We start from the raw sequence: 19347 nt of genomic DNA on the forward strand, positions 1-19347 counted from the left end.
ATGCACACACACACACGGTCACATTAAAACCGAAATCAAGAGAATTGTTGGGAGGAAAATATGTTGTGTTATTGCTCAGAGCGGAACATACATGTATTCTCTGCAGATTTCAGGCAAGTAATCAATATGTTTTTGAGCTTATGAGTATTATTTCAATATGTAATTAAAGGAACTGATCCATGCACATTGACTAATTGTCCTCGCTATGAGATGGCTGATGAAATCCATCCAAAAAAAGAAAGAGAAAGAAAGAGGCTGTGGCAGCTTCTTAATGGGGAACTGTGCCGACATATCTGGATTTTGATGACTAATTTCACATTCAAAGTCTGTATATTACGTTGTGAAAGTTCATTCTTGCTCAGAAGGAATAAAACCTTGGCTCGAGCGTAAATGGAAAGAGGATATGTTAAATGCACAAATAAGTAAGGGAGTGCCTGAAACATCTACTGTATTGGTGAGGCAGTATTTTGCAGTCCTTGCTTGCTTAAATTTAATTATATGTGACATTTTAGCATTGCAGTCAAAGTAGTGTGTGTGAGGGTTCTTATAGCATTCAAAATATAGTCACTGTGGACTTTATCAAAATGCAGCAAATGCCTGACTAGCTTGCAAGTGCACGTTCTGTGTTAGGGCTCTCAATATCATTCCCTCACTGGGGAATGTTTGTTCAATAACATAATACCAATGATTAGAATTCAGCCTCCACCCCTCAGAGATGAGACACTAATTGCTTTATTGATAACTCTGATAGTCCACTGGTGGTGGATGGCTGACATCCCACATCATAACAAATTCTGCTTGTATCAACCTGGAATACACAAAGATTAGATCACGCCCAATGCCCTCACCATCTGCCCCCACCAGTCACTGCAGTAAGTTTTTACCTCACACGTAGGCGCTTCATTCTTTTTCACAGCTCATCTCACTACTTACTCTAAGTACAGCCAAGCTAAAAATAGGCAACGGGTTCAGATAATGACAAAGAAGGTCATTGCCGGCCTTGCTATCTCCGCAAGGTCTGGCAAGGAGCCGGCTGATTGTTCATTTCTATTGTTAGGGATGCAGACTGTTAGGAAAATCCACACATTACATGGAGATGTGTTGACATCTGTCACCCTGATGATTGATTGCCTGAAGGAGATTCTTCAGTTTGCTACATGTTGGTTGCTGTCTTACAAGATGCAATGTGTGGGTGGGTGGACAGAAGAGTGTCTATAAATAGAGAGACCGGTGCTGGTGAGGGAGTGATGGAGGCAGGTATGTGTGGCGGCCAGATGGTGCCTTGTGGGGAATGTCTCCCAGTGATTTTGTTTGCAAATAGGTCTCTGTAAAGTCGCCGGCTCCTCTCCTCCAACTTGCCTGCTGTTATAGGCAGAGCTTTAGGAACTGCCATATCTGATAAAGGTGCTGCAGACTCAAAGATGTCCTGCCGTTTGCTGGAGAGAGAGTGAAAGTGACGCACTGTGACAGGTTTTGTCACTCTCTGAGGCGACCGCCCTACAGATTGTCACAGATAGAAATGGCAGAACCCTGGAAGCAATGACAAATTGTTTTGAGAAAAAGAAGTAGGAGAGCAAGTCATGTCAATATCTGTGGCCTACTTCAGCAAGGAGGGGAGCGCGGCATCACTCAGGATCTTTGTTTTCACTTCCCACAGCCGTATGTCTAAGTGTCATGGCCTTTTGCGAATGGGGTTTTAAGTGCAGATAGAAATATATGCATTTCAGTGAGATTGTTTGTAATATACTGTGTAAAAAATGAACTTCCCACCAACTTGCACAATTTAACATCTAAATGCACCCTAAAGTATGTTACATTGACTGTAATTACTGTAATTGGATTGGATTAAATTTTCAGCTAATTTGAAAGTGAGAGTTTATGGCAGAATTATCAAAAACAACACACTTTGATGTTATCTGATTTCATGTAAGTGATTAACTGAAGTTGCTGTTGCCAAATGGCCGCATCAAAGAATTAATCTTCCCTCCCTGTGATTCTATAACCTTTAATGTTTTCACCTCGACTTGGTAGAGCATGGTTACAGTGCATATGTATGTGCACTAGGGGTGCCAAATAAAAGTGAATAATCTGAGTCATCAGCTGAGGTGAAATCGAGTCGACTCGCATTTTGTCAGTCAAATCACTTTCTTTTTAGCTGCTTCACTGTCCACCGAGCAATGCAAGAGCAACAGCCTGGCAGGCTGTAAAATTTACAAACCACGTCTCTTGTCTCAAAATAACTAACTGCGGTGGAAGTACTGAAGGGTAATGGAAACAAAGGGCAGCGTGACGCCGAACAGACGCTCTCAGCTCCAGTGCGGACTGTAACTGAAGTCGGCTCAACTACTTTTGAGCTACACGCTGGTACAACCTCCTCTATTGCCATCCAGCGTGACTGAGCGTTTGGCTGACAGCTGTCAGCAGGACAGTAGGAGAGATGCCCCATTGTGCTCGATGGTTTTATAACTGAACTATGACTAGAACCTTACACTTTTACTTTCCCAGTGTGGAAATCTGATGTTTCACAACACAGATGATGAACAAGGGCATCAACACATGGGTCTTACAGGTAAAACTCACACATACAGAATACAGGAGCTTAGTGTGGGCTGTCTGCTTTGCAGGTGCAGTAAACTAATACTGACTTGGTAGGGGAGTTGGGCTGATCAATCAGATTGAAGTGTTGATTCTGAGTCGACTCCCAACATCATGATTTGGGGACAGTCGTAAAGTGCACATGAACATTTTCTTTATGTCATCAAGAGAGCGATCCTTGATCTGCTCCACTGAGTGCAAGTACGACATTGTGAACACAGTTACAGAAGCCAGGGTGATTTCACGGAGATATGGGCACATTTTCTGGTTCATAACTGCTAGCACCACACCAGATAAAGCTCATTTGGGTGTAAAAGCTCAAACAAACATTTTCACGAGTACACAAATTCAATCTTCAATTATTTTTTTAATAGAGCAGTCTTCACAACTTAGGGTTCTCCTGTTCTCAAATTTGTAAGTCAGGAATAACAAGATCACAGGATTGATGATTTCTTATTGTTTTTAAGGATCTAAAATTTACTATGAAAGTTTATATTTACTAGGGATCAACCAATTATCGGCCTGCCCGATAGTATCAGCCGATAGTGGGCATTTTTTCCAGATTTTCCACCGATGACTGATAAAATTAATTAAAGTATTTTAAAACGCGCTCCTTTGGCTCTGATGCAGCCATTTCTCCGCCTGAAGTCACCACTCTTGGCTGTGTAGCAATGTCCCGCCCACAGCCCTCATTGATTGGCTACATGGTACAAGTGAGTAAGTGACAGCCAGACGTAACCAAGTGAACATGACCTGAAGCTCCTTACTTAACAATAATAAAAAAAGACATAACGACATACCGGTAGGTAGACAATAGCAAGCATAAGGGAGGAAAACCTGCTGAATTTCGCTGTTTGGCCCTGGAGATGAAACTGTTCACAACTTCAACAAGGCGTATTTCATGATGACCCACCACTACGTTATAACTGCCAGACGCACAATAATAATATAGGCCCTTTCAGTTACCGTTACTTTGTGGGAATAATAAATCTCCAAACGTGTCTCAGCCCATGGGCCAGCTCCTGGTTTATGAATAAACAACACCGGAGGTGATTCTAGCCTGTAAGTTGAACAGTACTACATGCTAACGTGTCTTTGTTTGTTTACAGTCGCCTCTCCCTCAGCACTCGTGCTCTCACTGCACTATGGCGCAGCAACGTAACTACTGGTGTTAAATGATCGTCTTTTTGCCCGTCACTCGTAAAGTCCTGGGATATGAGTCAGGCAGAGAGCACACGTCAAGGAGATTATTCTCAATGTGTTTTATTTTCAATCAATAAATTTACCGTCGCGTCTACAACTCACGTGTGTAATGAGATGCTTTCCAAGCTCAAACATATGAAAACTGTGGTGCTGGCATGACTCCTGCTACTGAACTGGGAGTACTAACTCAGACCCAAATTTCAGAACAGTTCAGTTCAGTTTATTTTGTTGATGTTTCAAAAATTCAAGGAGGGCTGTTTTATTTATTTATTTATTCATTCAAGTGAGTTTTAAGAAATGCTGCTGGAAGGCCCCTGCACTGTTTCTTTTAAAAATAATTAAACTTAAAGGCATTTCAATTAAGATTTTGTGTTTGTGTTATTTTATAAAAAGTTAAGGTCTTTTTTTTTCAGTGTACACAAAACAAAGAAACAGTATACTGTATTCATTCTATTCACAGGTATGTTACTCTAAATTTTGACAACAAAATTTTCATTTTTGCTGCAAACGAATATTGGTTCTAAATATCAGCTATCCGTTTCGCTTGATTATTAATAATCGGTATCGGCTCTGAAAAATCCATATCGGTTGATCTCTAATATTTACTGAATAAAGTGTGTCTTCATGAGGCAAGATCAGTTTTTGCTGCTGCCGTTGGAATTGTTATAAAGTTGAGTGCAACTGCAGAAGTCAATAATGCTTTGGGATAATGCATCACTGCAAATGGGACCCTATCATAGCATATCAGTTACCATAAAATAGGTTGCTTATTTTAAACAGCTCACTCCTCCAGACAGTGAATCATAGTCACAGGCCTAAGGGCAAAAAAGCTTTGTTGATGAGAGGTCAGAGGAGACTGTTCAAGCTAACAGTGGCCACAAGTAAGTGTTTAGTGCAGCGACAGTGTGATAAGACACATCTACAGATACAGGTACCAAGAATGGCTGACTGGTCTGTGACAGAGCCCATACAGATCTGTTTAAATGCTAAATATCTGTCGAGAATAAATGTTGCCAATCAAATTTTGGAAGTGCGGATGAACTGAAACAGTAGTAAACCGTGCTAGGTTCCACCTCTGGTTCCCCACTGCAGGATTGGGCCTCCCTGGACTTTTGATGACCACATCATTAAATAGTGGCATTACAGAATCTCAGGTTTTATTGTGACCCTGAGATGACAGGTCAGTGTCACCGTCAGTACAGGGAGGATGTGATGTACTAATAATGTTTAACTTGGAACAAACTGTATCAGTTTTCTTACTAACAGCTGAGAATTGTATAAATGTCACAGTGTATTATGCAACCTTGTTGCTGACCAGATGCATCTCTTCATGGCCACACTCTTTCAGCAGGATAATGCACCATAAGTGTGTCATATCCACATAGATAACGTTTGGCTGTACATACATTTCTACCATCACCACCATAAGCAGCAAAGAGAAGGTTAAAATAAAAATAAATTATATAATTTTGTTCCTTTTCTGAGCCCCAGTGTTTTCATTTCAGCATGGCACATCGGGCTATATTTGGTGGGTAATGATATATGGGTTCACACAATAAAAGAAAATGGGAGCGCACTTCCATTAAGATAAGCGCTGCAGGCCAAGGAAACCTAGAAATGCCAGTGGCATATTGATTGTATGCCCTGTATTAACAGTAGGGTTAGCTGCTGCTTTCTCAGCTTGGACATTTCATCCAAAGTCGTGGCCCGACAACAATGAGCAGCAATGACAACTAACCTCAAGTTTTAACCAAATGAAAAACGGTACAAGTGCTGAGCAGCTGAAAAGCCAGTTGTAGTCCGCTGAATTGCACAGCAGGGAAGACAGCAAGGAAACGACTGTTGTTTTAGAGTTCACCGTTTCAGCTAAACATTAGTTCAATGCTGAATAGTGTAGATCAGCGCTCCGACATCTGTTGTGTTATTTTAAAAAATGCTATAAAGCCAATGCTGGTGGTAATGTCATTATCAGGTCTGTTACATGTTTTTCTTTCAATCATAATAAATGTCTCAGAAAAAAGAAAAACAATCACTATCATTTCTCTACTAAGGACATACTGTTAGCTATTGGATATGATGGGAGATGTTGGGGTATTATGACACGTGTGTATGTATTTTGGTACATAATGCTAACTGTCATCTCCAGGAAATCAACAATGCTGGTTGTTCAACTGCTTAAAACAACCTCTGTACGTGTTTTTCTGACAGGTGGCCTCTCATGGGAGTGATGACTGTCCTCTCTCGATAGCAAAGATAGAAGTTGTGTCAAGATGTTATACCATCATAAAAAGGCTTAGGGAGACATCCAGTCTCCTACCAACACTTAGTATTGGGTTTTTAACCATGAAGGAAATCCACCCTCTACTGCAATTTATAATCCTTAACATTTTCATGAAAACAACAGTTTGGGGGGGAAAAAAAAATTACCATTCTTTACTATTTATGGTAGAAATGTTCTTTTCTTCAGCAGCCATGCAATGTATTTACGTTATCTTGTTGATGACAGGTTTGTTGTTTACTGTATTATTACCAATACAAATTTTTACTGTAAATGAAAAATAGAACATCCCTTTGCTATTTTGATTGCAATTACTAATTATGTTTTAATTCAAATTTGTTTGTTTGGCTCTGCTGATAACACCAGTCTTTCGTCTGTTTCTGTATATTTGACAGTAGTAGCTGCTGATTGAGTGTTTGCTTTGATATTAAAGCACACACTGCTGGTACCACGGAAACCATCAGTTGCCAAATTAAGCAGGTCAATTTAGAGAGAGCTGAAAAATTACCTATTTTGATAGTGAGAGTTAAAGCATAGTGAGAGTTTTTCTAGCAGCTAACACCTTGCAGCAATAGAAACTTCTGCACTTGATAGCAATGGTGGTTGCTTCTTGCTAAAGATCAGCAGTGACAGTCTGGACACTAAATGGACACTTAACTCCACACAAATTATGTCAATAAAGAAACCATCTGTAATGTTATAAACACAGACAGCCACAAAACAACCCCGTCATGTACTCACGCAGTACGAGTTTGTCTAAGTATTGGCTGCAACTGTGGCTTATTGACATAAGTGACAGTAATGTCAAGAACTGAAAGCAGTCTGGCAGCTGTCGTGGATGATACCTGAGTGAATGAGTAATTGACTAAGTTATCCAGTTGTACACATTCACACATCTGATCCTCCTCCAACAAGCTGTATATTCACATCTCATTTTTCCTTCACCGCCAACAGAGCTGATAGATGTAACTGCAGAATGGTGTGTTGGTGTGTTATTTCAGATTTTTTGGGATGTGTAAATCCATTTACACTACTGGAATTGCAAAATAACACCCAGTACAGCTGCATGGAAACTGACATTAGGTATTATCATCTGTCCCTGGCCCAAGAAGACAGACAGTGATAGGAGCCATGACAGGAATTTTGAAAGAAGGATTTCTAATTAAGAAATTAGCACAGGCGATAGCTTTTTGAGTGGGGGGGTTGTGGTTTCATCCCCACTTTTGATAAAGCCACTGATAGCCGTGTGTGACTGTATACAAGTGATAATGTGACTGTGAGTGAGGTCCTTCATAGATACTACAGTGGAACAAAGCTTACAGTGAAATCCTTCAAAGCAGCATAGGTTAAACATGAAAATAAGTTTGGATGAAGGCGATTATTTCCCTGCCAATCAGTCTTTCCCCTGCTGCCTGGCTCTCTCCCCTTCTTCATCTCTCTTTCCCTCCATACATCCTTCACCTCTCTTATGTTCCTTTTTTGAATAACTTTGAAATGAAAATGTACTGCAAGTTACTGTTACGAGTTGTGATGAGAAACGGATGCCTATTTGTTTCTATTACACTGACATTTGGACCTAAATGTCAATTTTTGTGTCTTACATGTGCCCCAGACCCACTTTTCTGTCTGCATTTCGGCCATACAACATCCCAATGAAACCTAAAACGTGGACTTTAATTCAGCATTTTCTACAGAAAATGTAGAGTAGCTGTTCCTTTTGACAAAAAGTCATCAACAACTGAGATAAAAAACAACCAGGTTTAAAAATTCACCTCATTTCTTTTCAGTTTTAGAATTTCCTTTTGATACAGATCTAAATCATGTTAATTGCATTGACATTTGACCATACTACTATTGCTGCTACTACTGCAGCTGCTGCCTTTACACATCAGTATCTCTACACAACAATATAATAAACAATCTAATAAACAATCCAAACTCCAAGAGGACACAATAACTCAGTCTGAAATAAGACATGTATATATTTAATTTTCAGTCAACCTTAACCTTTTGTTTGAGTACCCACAGCATCTGATGTAAACAGCTATGACAGGCCAGAAAAATTGTTTATGTCATGCCGTGATACTTTTATGTACTAACATGTTTACAGCAGCTTTTAGTGCTTTTCATTCACTTGTATTGTAAGAATTATGTGAGGCATTGTTACAGTGACAAATCAACTTTAACAACAGTAAAAAAATAAATAAAAAACTCCATATATTTCCCACACAACTCATGTCACCATCACAGCCATGTAGCCACAGACGTGTATTTTTTATTTTTGCTTTTCTTCAGGGTAGACTTGCTGTTTATCTGCTTACTGGTTTGGCCTTAGACAGACTGGCAGTGTGAGGTGTCAGGATGAGCGATTTACTGTTGGATTGGCCTGAGTCAGTTCCTGTAGTGTTATTCTCCCCAACCAGAGATTCTCCCCTTTTTCCAGCATGGGTCAACAATGTTTACTTTCCAACCTACCACAAATACATAAACCACTCTCATCGCTGTGCTCTGACAAACTGCAATCACTGCAAACTCCTCTGAAGAAACCATGTTGTTAATGAAAACCCTACTGAGTCATTAAAATGGTTCAGTGTGGCCTGGCTGCACTCACATGCACACTTTTCTCTCTTGCATGTGACCAGTGTGACCTGACAGTGCTCAGGTCTAATCCGTGTGCTATCTCAGGGAAGCAGACAGACTGAAGAGCTCCGCAGTGTGGCACTACCATCTTTTTCTGGTCATTACCAGCGCTAGGCCTCTCAACATGGATAGAGGCAATGAAGGAGAACCTCAATAAATGATCAGTGTGCTTTGCCAGCACTAACGCATGCTGCATCTACTGCCTCCCTGTTGCTGGAAGATAGACGTCCAATCCAGCTCCCTCACTGATAGTACAACCCATAACCTCTCCAGCATAATGGTATAAACCTTCCAAATTTGCCATACAGCAGGTGGATGAGCCTGCCCAGTCTAATGACCTAAATTTGGCTAAGGAAGTGGTTTATTTCCGTGGCCTCAAGGACTGCAGAAGCCCACCTCTTCTAAAGCCCCAAAGGAATAAATGAGGCACATCATGAAGTTTGTAATGATGCTTTTGATTAGTGAGTTGTCAGGAGGTATTTGCCCTACGCTCATCACAGCGTTGTTTAGCACTTTAAGACCTCCATAAAGATGAGTGTTTTTTTGAGCAAAGATGAAAAAGCAGGGGGCATGTGCCTAATGAAGTCTCAGGCTTATAGCCCCTCTCATGACAGGATAATTACACCAAATGCTTCCAGCGAGCACTTCAAAGGACACTTCATCCCTGTGCCAACACCATGCAACACATCTCACCAATCAAGATGGCCTGACCTAAATCAGGTCCCCCTGGCTTGTCTCTAATGTCCCCCGCCCACAGACCCACTGGACCTCTGCAGAGCCAACAGCATTAGAATCACAACTGCACTCTATGTAATTGAAGAGGCCAAAAAGCATACAGGATTTCGTACGCTTTCTGGTCTTTGTGGTGTTGCAGCAGAAACTTATTGACAGGGATGTCACATGCAGTGCTGATGAAGAGAGCCAACGCACAGTAGCAGCATGTGAACTTAAACTCTAAACACATAAACACTTGATTCATCTGAATCACACCTTGCATACTGTCAGTTATGTGGCTCCATTTTTTACATGCATATGCTTTGAAGGGAGGATGACAGTACAGCATGTAATCTGAATTTACCCAAGTTCACACAATTTGTGTCATTTTGGGAAAAGGGATTTTGAAGCGGAGCTTTGAAAATGCAGCTATATCAAAGTCGTATTCTACACAAAATCTATTTTATTTTTTCAGGGAGGGGTTATGAAACACTCACTTGCTCCCTCTAAGCTTGAAATGTAATGGTTGCAATTTGCCTGTCTCAAAGAACGGAGGCTATGGTCAGGTTGAAGGGTCATGGTTAGGGGTAGTTTTCACGACAGAGAGAAAGCATTAAAGTGTCCATTGAAAATTCAAAATTGGCTCCCTGAGCATAATTAATTACTCTGCTGTCCGCCCATGCACTCAGCATATTCTAAACGCTCATATTTTTAACTAAATATGCCTAAAAGCTCTGCTTCTGTCTCAATCTTCATACTCGACCCTGTTGAGATTGCAAGCAGGTATGAGCATTAGTCTGTGCGCGTCAGTCACAACACCAACCTTGTGCATCATAAATTTGCCCTGAGCATTCATGTAATGTTGCCCAAGCTTTCAAGCCCACAGTGCTGTGCAAATATTTCAACATTCTGCACTTTGTTCGCATACAGCTGGGTAATATAAGTACGCAACAAGAAATTCAAAATACTCCATTGTCAATAAGATGTCTAGAAGAGATTGCACACGTTTACGAGTCAGTGGACAATTTTTCTAGTGAATCCAGGAAACATGTTCTTTCAGAGTAAGTCGGGGATGATAAATTAGCTTCTGGGGGATAAGATAAACCACAGTATGAGTGGCTTGGATGCTCCCCTCTTCACGTCTTGAGGAGAATTAAATTGAGGGTAAATAAGCATGGGGTACAGAGTAAGGAGGAACTGCAAAACGGCAGGAGCTAACAGCATTAAAACAATATTTGCAAATGTTTTACTTACAAAGTCAGCATGCCAGGCTATTGTGATAATTGCTGAGACTTACTAACTGGCATAAAGCGCTTCCAGCGCTGGAAGTGCTGTGCAGGGGAAGGCTAGAAATCTATTGTTGTTGACATGTTGTGAAAGAAATAGCACTTAGATGTGTTTGAATGGCTCCAATGAACACATTTTAGCTTTTCCCATGAAAAAAGCAAAGCCATGCTAGACGCTGGATACTGCATAATTAACAAACAAGCACTGCAAACTTCTCTCAGTCTACTCTGAAAATGACTCCTGGAAGAACGGGTGGCACAGGAACAGATGGAGAGAGGCCACTTGAACACAGCGTAATGGAGCGATCCATAGAAAATTCACTCATACAGAGTGCATTTCAAATGAACCCAGTGAGGGTGTTCTATCTCGTTTATTTTGGTAACTCACACCTGATGTATTTTTTTACATATGTACAAAGCGTTGCTACAGGTGCCGCCTTTCAAAGAAGTTTTTATTTGCTGATAAATACTTAATATGTAAGACAGTAGAAACTTGGAAAATATGATATTCTGATCATCAGAAACATGTTAAAGATGGGCTTTTACACCATTTAGTACACAAGACTTGCAATGGATGGCAATCTCCATCTGTTTACTCGACAACTAACAAAAATCTTCTCATACAGAAAGCCATCAATGCATATCAAAACAAGCTATTCCAGTTAAACATCTGTTTAAAGATCAACAGAGTGATTAGAACATGTGGTAAATACTTTCCTCATCAGAGGCAATTTTACACCCAAATATTCACATTCGCTGATTTTGACCTCAGCCAGTATTTTTCAACAACACGATAGACATTAGTAGTAGAATAAGTTATTCCACTGCTAATGTTCCAGTACATTTTCAATTAGCATTAACAGAGGACAGGCATTCACTCGGGGGGGGGGGGGGGGGGGGACATGTACCCACTCACCATAAATAAATCATGATACCAGGTGGAGCTGAATATTAGTGAGAAGGACTCTTGTAATGATACTGGACAATATGAAATCTATTTCCAAAATCACCTCTCCACCAGAGAAGAGACTCTTCAGAGAGTTTTTACATTACTGACCATCATTCTACGTTAGACTATCCTTGCCTGTCTTTTCCATCACTGTACCTTTCTGTCACAGACAAGGCTCCAAGTGGCCTCTTTCACTCTGACCCTCAATTACCCAGCACAATCATCTCAGACAGGTGTTGAGGTACAGTAATAAACCCTCACCTGATGCTGCGGAGGCAGCCTCTCTTTTAAAGCACCTCTGAGAGCTCTGAAATGACTGAACTCACTGTTGATCAGGTGCTGTGACCACAGTTGACTCATGGCTGCCGGCTGATAGTGTGCAGTGAAAAAAGAGAAAAAGGATTACAATTCCACTTACTCTTGTGTATATAAACAAGTTCAGATGTGCTTTGTGTTGGCTGGGCACTCCTGCCACAAAAAACAACAACAAAAAAACTGTTTATTGCTACAATTTGTGTGCTAATCATTCACACATAGAATCATAGATACTGTTATATTCAGCATTACAGTTTTTAGTAGCCTCCACTAGACACCATTTACAGTAAAGAAAGTAAGTTAGGTTGTCAGCAGAGGCAGTGAGAGAAAATTAAAGACTAAAGATAAACTCAAATCCCCAGCACTTATATCCACACTGATACTATACATTACTGCTTAACTGTGTTGCAAATGGAGTCTTTTCAGTCACGAGGATATGCCATCACTGCATCATAAACTTTGTAGAGTGGTAGCGCCATAAAGTCCGTGGGGGATACACAGCCTAACTCCAGAGGTTTATCACAGCTTTAACCTGCATATCCAGAATGTTACAGGAAACGAAACACACAAGAAGCCAAGAAAACTTTGCTATATTTCCTATTAACAAGAACTGTCAGGAGGATATCAGTCAGTTTTAACATGTAACTGTGTGTTGTCCACCCACACAGACAATTATTCTGGCTGATTATACTCAAGTGCGAAGGACCATTAAGTGTTGGTACAGTAAACATGGGCTGGTTATTGCACAGAGGATGAGCATTCGACTAATTCTGTTTACTCACACAGCGTTTGGTTCATTTTCTACTCTTAAAAGGACCTGTTATTTGATAGCAGCACTATGGGGCCAATGACAGGATAATCTCGAAAAGACATTTGATGTCTTCGTCACTGATGAACAGATGTGAGGCTGTTTAACTCTAAAATGTTAGACTGTTAAGTCACATAATTACTTTTGCCTTTGACACTTGAAGATTTTATTAATGCGATTTCTATTTGAAAAACATTGTGGTCATTCTTAATGACTGGTTCCTGACATTCATCCTTTGTGCTAAAGCAATCTGCTCCTCCAATTCACTCAATAGCTCCTTCATCACACATTCTCTGACTGGAAGAAAAAGCAGGGACTAGTGTTCATTGTTGCTGCATAGAGGATGTGGTGCATTGTGACCTAGAAAGATTCAGCAGAACCCTTCTAGCTGAGACACTTATCAAGCTAAATTAGCCTATATACTGCAAGCAGGGGTCAGGCTAACCAGCGGTGGAAGCTGGCACAGCTTACCGTTAACACTCGGGAATGCATTTTAAAAATGGAGAATAAGCAGGGTCATGATCCACTGCAGAGAAACAGCAGCATTTGGGTGATGTTCAGCAGCCAGAAACTTTACTTTAAGAATTCTCCTTTAACATGTCACATGTTGAAACTTTTATATACAAATTTAAATGGTATTTAATTTAGGATGATTTTCTGCTAATTGCAATAACTAACCAACAAGTATTCTCTATTGGTGTCATGGCAAGCTTGTGAAATACATTAGACGGATAATTTTTTAACTCATTGATTAAATTAAGTCCTTCGCTCAAGTTGTATAATCAAGTAAACAAAGCTATTCAGCTTCCTCTGGGCCTGAGAAATGTCTTACATTAACAACTCCATGAGTAGAAAGTCGGCAAATCACACAGCAAACACGTTGAGTAATTCAAGGATTAGAGGATTCATACAGCCCAATTCCCTCTGGGCAGTCTGCCAATAGAGAAGCACGGTCCAGGTACTCATGAGGTGTACGATGCCACAACTAGCAGATCTGCAGAGAAGCTCACTGACAGACAAGCCAGTGCTGTGTATGTAGACGTACACAGCCAGATTCAAACGCAGCTGGTGTGACCTAACAGCATAAAATGCATCTGAGAAAAGGATACAGGAGCAAGAAAAAATTCATTAGAGAGTAGAATAGCAGCATCAACTTACCCGTCACGCTTTCTCACTCTTAAATTTGCAGCTGGTAATATAAGTCTTGTTTTTGATTCAAGTATTTAGTGAGTAAATTTATGTTAGATTAATAAATCAGAAGATATTTGCACAAGCTCATCAAGCACATGGATGTCAGTTGCCATGTTTGCAGTGGAGACCACTTGAGCTTTTGGAGAGCACACGAGCAGCATGGTACTCTACCAGCACATTGTAATATGCTTGCATTTACAGTCTGATACTTGTAATTTATTCTTTAAAACTCGGACAGAGAACGAAAAGGGATTGTATTTCTACACTCTGAGATAAGACGTTTTTGTTATTGATACAACTGTGCTCATTTGTAGTCATAAGAGCCAGGAAGAAACAAAATCCTGCAAATAATTCTAGAGGCAGAAAAAAAGGGGGATCATGTTACAAAAACCTGAGTGTAAAACTACACTTTGTCTCCTATTCCACTGCAATTATGTTGCAAACTCATGTGTGCATGTTCTAAAAAAACTTTTTGGAGTTACAACCACTCAGCTTAATTGCTGAACAGTTTGTGGAAACGTATCATTTACATGGTACGTGAATGCTGAGTGTTTTCATTTTACAATAGACTGTTGTTGAGAGCAAAACATGCTGATTGAAGGTGCTAAAATGTCAAGGATGGAGGGCTTGGATTTTAGGTGTTGTCAGCAAACCAGTGTGATTTCAACTGAAGTGCTTTCTGTTCATCAAACACTCAACACTGTGGCTGCTGATGACAGAAGCATTGAGGTTAATTTTGAGGTAACAATGAATTAAAGGCTTTCATGTGATACGTTTCCATGCAGGAGGTGGAATTTTGAGTTTATTTTGTTTGACATGGACATTGCATAAGCACTGAGATTAAAAAACTGTGCATGAATATACAAGCATCTAAGGCACGAGGTTAAGTGTATCATGAAGCCATATGCCTGTGTCGGTTCATTTCATTCATCCAGGTAGTTACAGTACAACATCAAGGCAAAATGAATCAGCCACTGGACTGAGGATGTACTGCTTTCACCACTCATCCTCTTCAATGCTATAACCTTGTTCCAGTGGATATTTACTTTTGTCTTGATCTAGCATAAAAGCTAATTTACAACACCTGTCCACAGGAGGTCTTGTCAAAGCTGAAAACAATTTTAGAAACCATGAACGCACAATTAAGGATTTATGGATGAAAATTAGTGTAATGGCATGCTGCAAAGCCAAACGCAGATCTATTAACAGCTGTAAATAAATCTTAACTTTTGTTAAACCTGCCTGTGGGGGGTAGATCAATGGAATGCAAAGCATCTGGAAATTTCATGTAAATAGCATTGGGTAAGCTGTCACAAAGATTTAAATCAAAGTGAGTTTCACAACAAGTACTTTTGGTTAAGTGTCTTCCATACTTTTGTCAACTTTTGTCATTAGATTGAATCTATTTTTATTCCTATTGAGTTTATTTATATCTGTGAAAAGGAACATCAGTATGCATTTTACATTTGTAATGCTTCTAAAAGTACCAAAATATGAGTAATGATCAACCCCCTGTGTACATTAAAGGGGCCCTGTGGAGATTTGCTGTAAACAAACAAAAGCTATGATTATATCCACCAAAATACACTGTGTGTATCCTACCAATAAGGTTGATTTCATTTACTTCCTAATAAAACACTTATAAAGCCATGTTTTAAGGATATTAAATGTTGCATCATTTATTTCAATGTCAATTAGCTTGCAGTCTTTTCTGCCCTTGTAAGAACACACAACACAAGAAGCAGCATACCTTGGTGTGCTACCACCACCTGTTGATCATAGTCACGTGACACCATCGGTAGGACTGTGTACGATGTTCTGATGCAGCCTAAACCACTTCAGATGGTCTCTGATGCAGTCACTTAGTCTTTAGCTGAGAAATGTGCATTGTTACTGTGAAATATTGACACAAAAATCACTTCAACACTTGCAAGAAAACAAGACTAAAAATCTACATGCCAGCAGCTGTGTGAGGCTGTAGGAAGAGCGATGCTTTGAGCTAAATGCTACAATCAACATGCTAACATGTTCGTGCTGACACATAGACTTCTATGTATACAGTGTTTAACATGCTGAACGAGTTAATGTGCTAGCATACTAACATTTGCTAATTTGATAACCTTTGCACGAAACAAAACTAATTTGAGTATGAAGAGGATGTCATTAGTTTTGCAGGTATTTGGTCACAAATCAAAGCACCTGACAAATTAGAATGTAGACAATGACGCCATACGGAAAGTTATGGGATCACCGGTTCATCCTGAGGGGGACATGAATGTGTGTACCAAATTTCATGCCAATCAATCAAGTAGTTGTTGAGACCTTTCCCTTTCTCAACACTATCTAATCAGTTCCTATGTCATGCTCTTCCTTTATTATTGCAGGTGGTGGGTCAGATCGATAAACTAACGTCCGACTTTGACTTTGACCTGGAGCCAGATGACTGGACGGTGGCCACAGCCAGCAGCACGTCCAGCAGTGAGCGAGGTTTGGGAGAGGCCTTCAGGCTGGACTTCCTCAATGCAGATGTGCTTTCTGATAGCTGGGAGTTCTGCAGCTACCTGGAGGCAGCTGGCGCGACTGCCCGTCGACCTGGCGACCACCCAGGAGATCCGCGACCGGACCTGGGCCGCGGGACCATCCCTACCCAGACGCAGACCCCCACCCCACCCCCCACCACTGCCTCGGTCTACTCCCAGATGAACGGTGGGTTGCCCATACCCAATGGGCCCCGAATTATTACACCAGATTCATCCAGCGAGGAGGCCAGCAGCTCCACGCACAGCCACAAGACTTCCCGTACGTCTGGCACAAGAGAAAGAGTCCGCTTCAGTGACAAAATTCTGTACCACGCATTGTGCTGTGACGATGACGAGGAGGAGGAGGAGCAAGAGGAATCACAGGAGGACAAGAGTGGCTGTGCTACACCAGATAGCGACAGTGAACCCAGTCTCCTGACAAGCTCGGTCACCCCCAAACGTTCTTCCTCTGAGCACTCACTCCTCCATAACTGTCTGGACCCTTCCTATGTCTCCTCGCCAGTGAAGGGGACGACGGGAGCTCACACACTACCCAGGAAAGGTCTCTTAAACCCCGGCTGCCGCAAAAAACTGTTACGAAATAGCAGCACACAAACTGTCTCTGACAAGAGCACCCAAACTGTACTGCCCTATATTCCAACCAAACAGAAAACAAAGGACCACTGAGAAAGCCCCAAGTTTATCATAAATCTCATGAAGAGGACTGTGCATTATTTAATATTAAATACATAGCTCATAGATTAATACACAAATAAATTAATTACTAAATAAATAAATGATATATGGGAAATCACTCGACTACCTAAAGTTATTCTGAGGCTCAGGGAAAACACAAAATGAAGCAAAGCAGATCATTCAGATGAAAGCTACTGGTGGACCAAAAGGTTAGTGCCTGTTCCAACGTCAAAAGATATACTGAATGGATTCCCTGCGTGTAATCATTTGAAACAATAACAGAGATTTTAAAAGCAATCATTTTTACTAGAACAGCAGGGTATGAAGAGGTCCTTTTCCCTCCTCGTACAATAGTATAAGTCATGAAGAAAAAAAAAGAAAATGCTTGTTCCTATAATGTGGATACAAAAACACTGCACATTCTGTACTCTGAATCTGTATAAACATTGTCTTTTTCCATGTTCCAGTTATTTCAAATGTCAAGGGAATTGTTGCTTTCAGCGGGGTAATGTATCTTGATGCACATGTCAAGCCTCTTCCTCTCTTTGATGTCAACAAACAACTTCGAGCAAGGAGCCAGGAAACAACACTATTTACCTGCCCTTGATTTTAGAAATCATCTAAATGTGATCTCATCTTGGTCTACTGCAGAAGCTGACGTGTAAGAGCACCAGGCAGAAAAACAGACAGACAGACAGACAGACACACACACACACACACACACACACACATAAAACTTTTGTGTGGTCCACAAAAGTAACATTTCCATGTTTTTTTCTTCTTCCGTGCCTGGCTGTGACATCATTAGACCTAGGATTGGGGCTAAATAGCACTCTGCAAAAAGTCCTAAAGGTTTTGTCTCTATTCAGTTGCCCAGTGGGGAACTGAACTCAGCAGAGCAGCAATGTATTCACTGGGCTAACGCCAATAGCCATTCTTGATCAATATGTTAGAGGGAGGTTGCAGCAAGAGGTCTCTCTGCTGAGCCTGCATGCCACTCTCTTGGGATCTGTGAACAAAAACTCACAGTCAGACCTATTTACTTACACTGAGTGGAACAAAAATTAGAACTGTGGTCCTAAAGAACTGACATTTCGAAAAATGTGCGTCCAGGAGTGAGAACTGATGGTGGAAAGAGAGAGTGTTCCTGTTCAAAGATTTTTTTTACAGAGCAATAATCTACCCTGGGGAACAGCTTTGTGAGTCTGCTCCCATGGTCCTTTCACCCTCACTTTCCTGATGTTATGTTTTTTTTTAGTTTTGAAAAGAAAAAAGTAAAATGCCATATCTTAAAGAGGAAAATCCTTGCTGACTCCTGTGAAGCTGACCTTTGTGCCTCGGATCACCTAATGTGGACTTTACCTTCCACCGTAGGCAGAGATGGTCACAGAATCATATTCATTCACATACTGCTCAAATATCTGACAAAATTCATAGAGATGAGACAATTTTATTCTTTAGAAATCTAGCCAAATAATCTAGAATGGGAAAAGGCAATAGATTTGAATCAACAACCATAACCCCAGATAAGTACAAATTTAAGTACAAATCAAAATATCATGCTACTGTAAAGCAGATAATTTAAATCTCCATGGAATGGCAAACTGACAAGAGTAATTACTATATGGTTAATATGGTTAAAAATAAGATTGGTTGCTATTCAACTAATTTCATACTAATTCTGTTGAGAATGGCCTCAGTGATCTTCCAGTGCCAGCACTGGAAGATCACTGTACTCTGAATTTGCTGTATTTCAGTGATTCTCTGTTTTGATGACAGCTTGGGATGTGCTCAGTCCTCTTAAACTGACCAGTGCAACACTGTAGGTTATTAACAGTTATTGCATAGTGGACTGCCAAGGGGAGTTACAGCTGTGTTTAGGCAGCATCAAGCCTCAAGAGTCCGATATAAGGGAAACAGAGTGAGCACTTTTACACTAGGCCGCTTGGTAGAAGCCACACAAGCACCAATTAGTCTGAAGCCGATGTGCTATACATGCCACAAGCAATTAGTTTATGTTTTTTTTTTTTTTTCTAAGTTTATAGTGTTTTCCTTTTTTCTTGCTCTGGCTCGGTTAATCCCAAGTACCTGTGAAGAAAGAGGCACTGAAGAGAGATCAATGGCTCACTCCCCAAAGCATTGGCTGCCATTTC

At 40.6% G+C, this 19347-nt stretch overlaps 1 protein-coding gene across 2 annotated transcripts in view; it reads left to right on the top strand.

The window, feature by feature from the left end:
- The window catches only part of insyn1 (inhibitory synaptic factor 1), a 48939-nt gene extending 30453 nt beyond the window's left edge, over positions 1-18486 (top strand). For both annotated transcript variants that reach the window (XM_070972829.1, XM_070972911.1), the window contains exon 3: positions 16364-18486. In XM_070972829.1, coding sequence (XP_070828930.1) covers positions 16364-17185 — 822 coding nt within the window. In that variant the 3' untranslated portion in view covers positions 17186-18486. The remainder of the gene's footprint in view (positions 1-16363) is intronic.
- Positions 18487-19347: the final 861 nt, after the last annotated feature.

The sequence above is a fragment of the Chaetodon trifascialis genome, chromosome 1 (assembly GCF_039877785.1).
Source record: "Chaetodon trifascialis isolate fChaTrf1 chromosome 1, fChaTrf1.hap1, whole genome shotgun sequence".
Lineage (NCBI taxonomy): Eukaryota > Metazoa > Chordata > Actinopteri > Chaetodontiformes > Chaetodontidae > Chaetodon > Chaetodon trifascialis.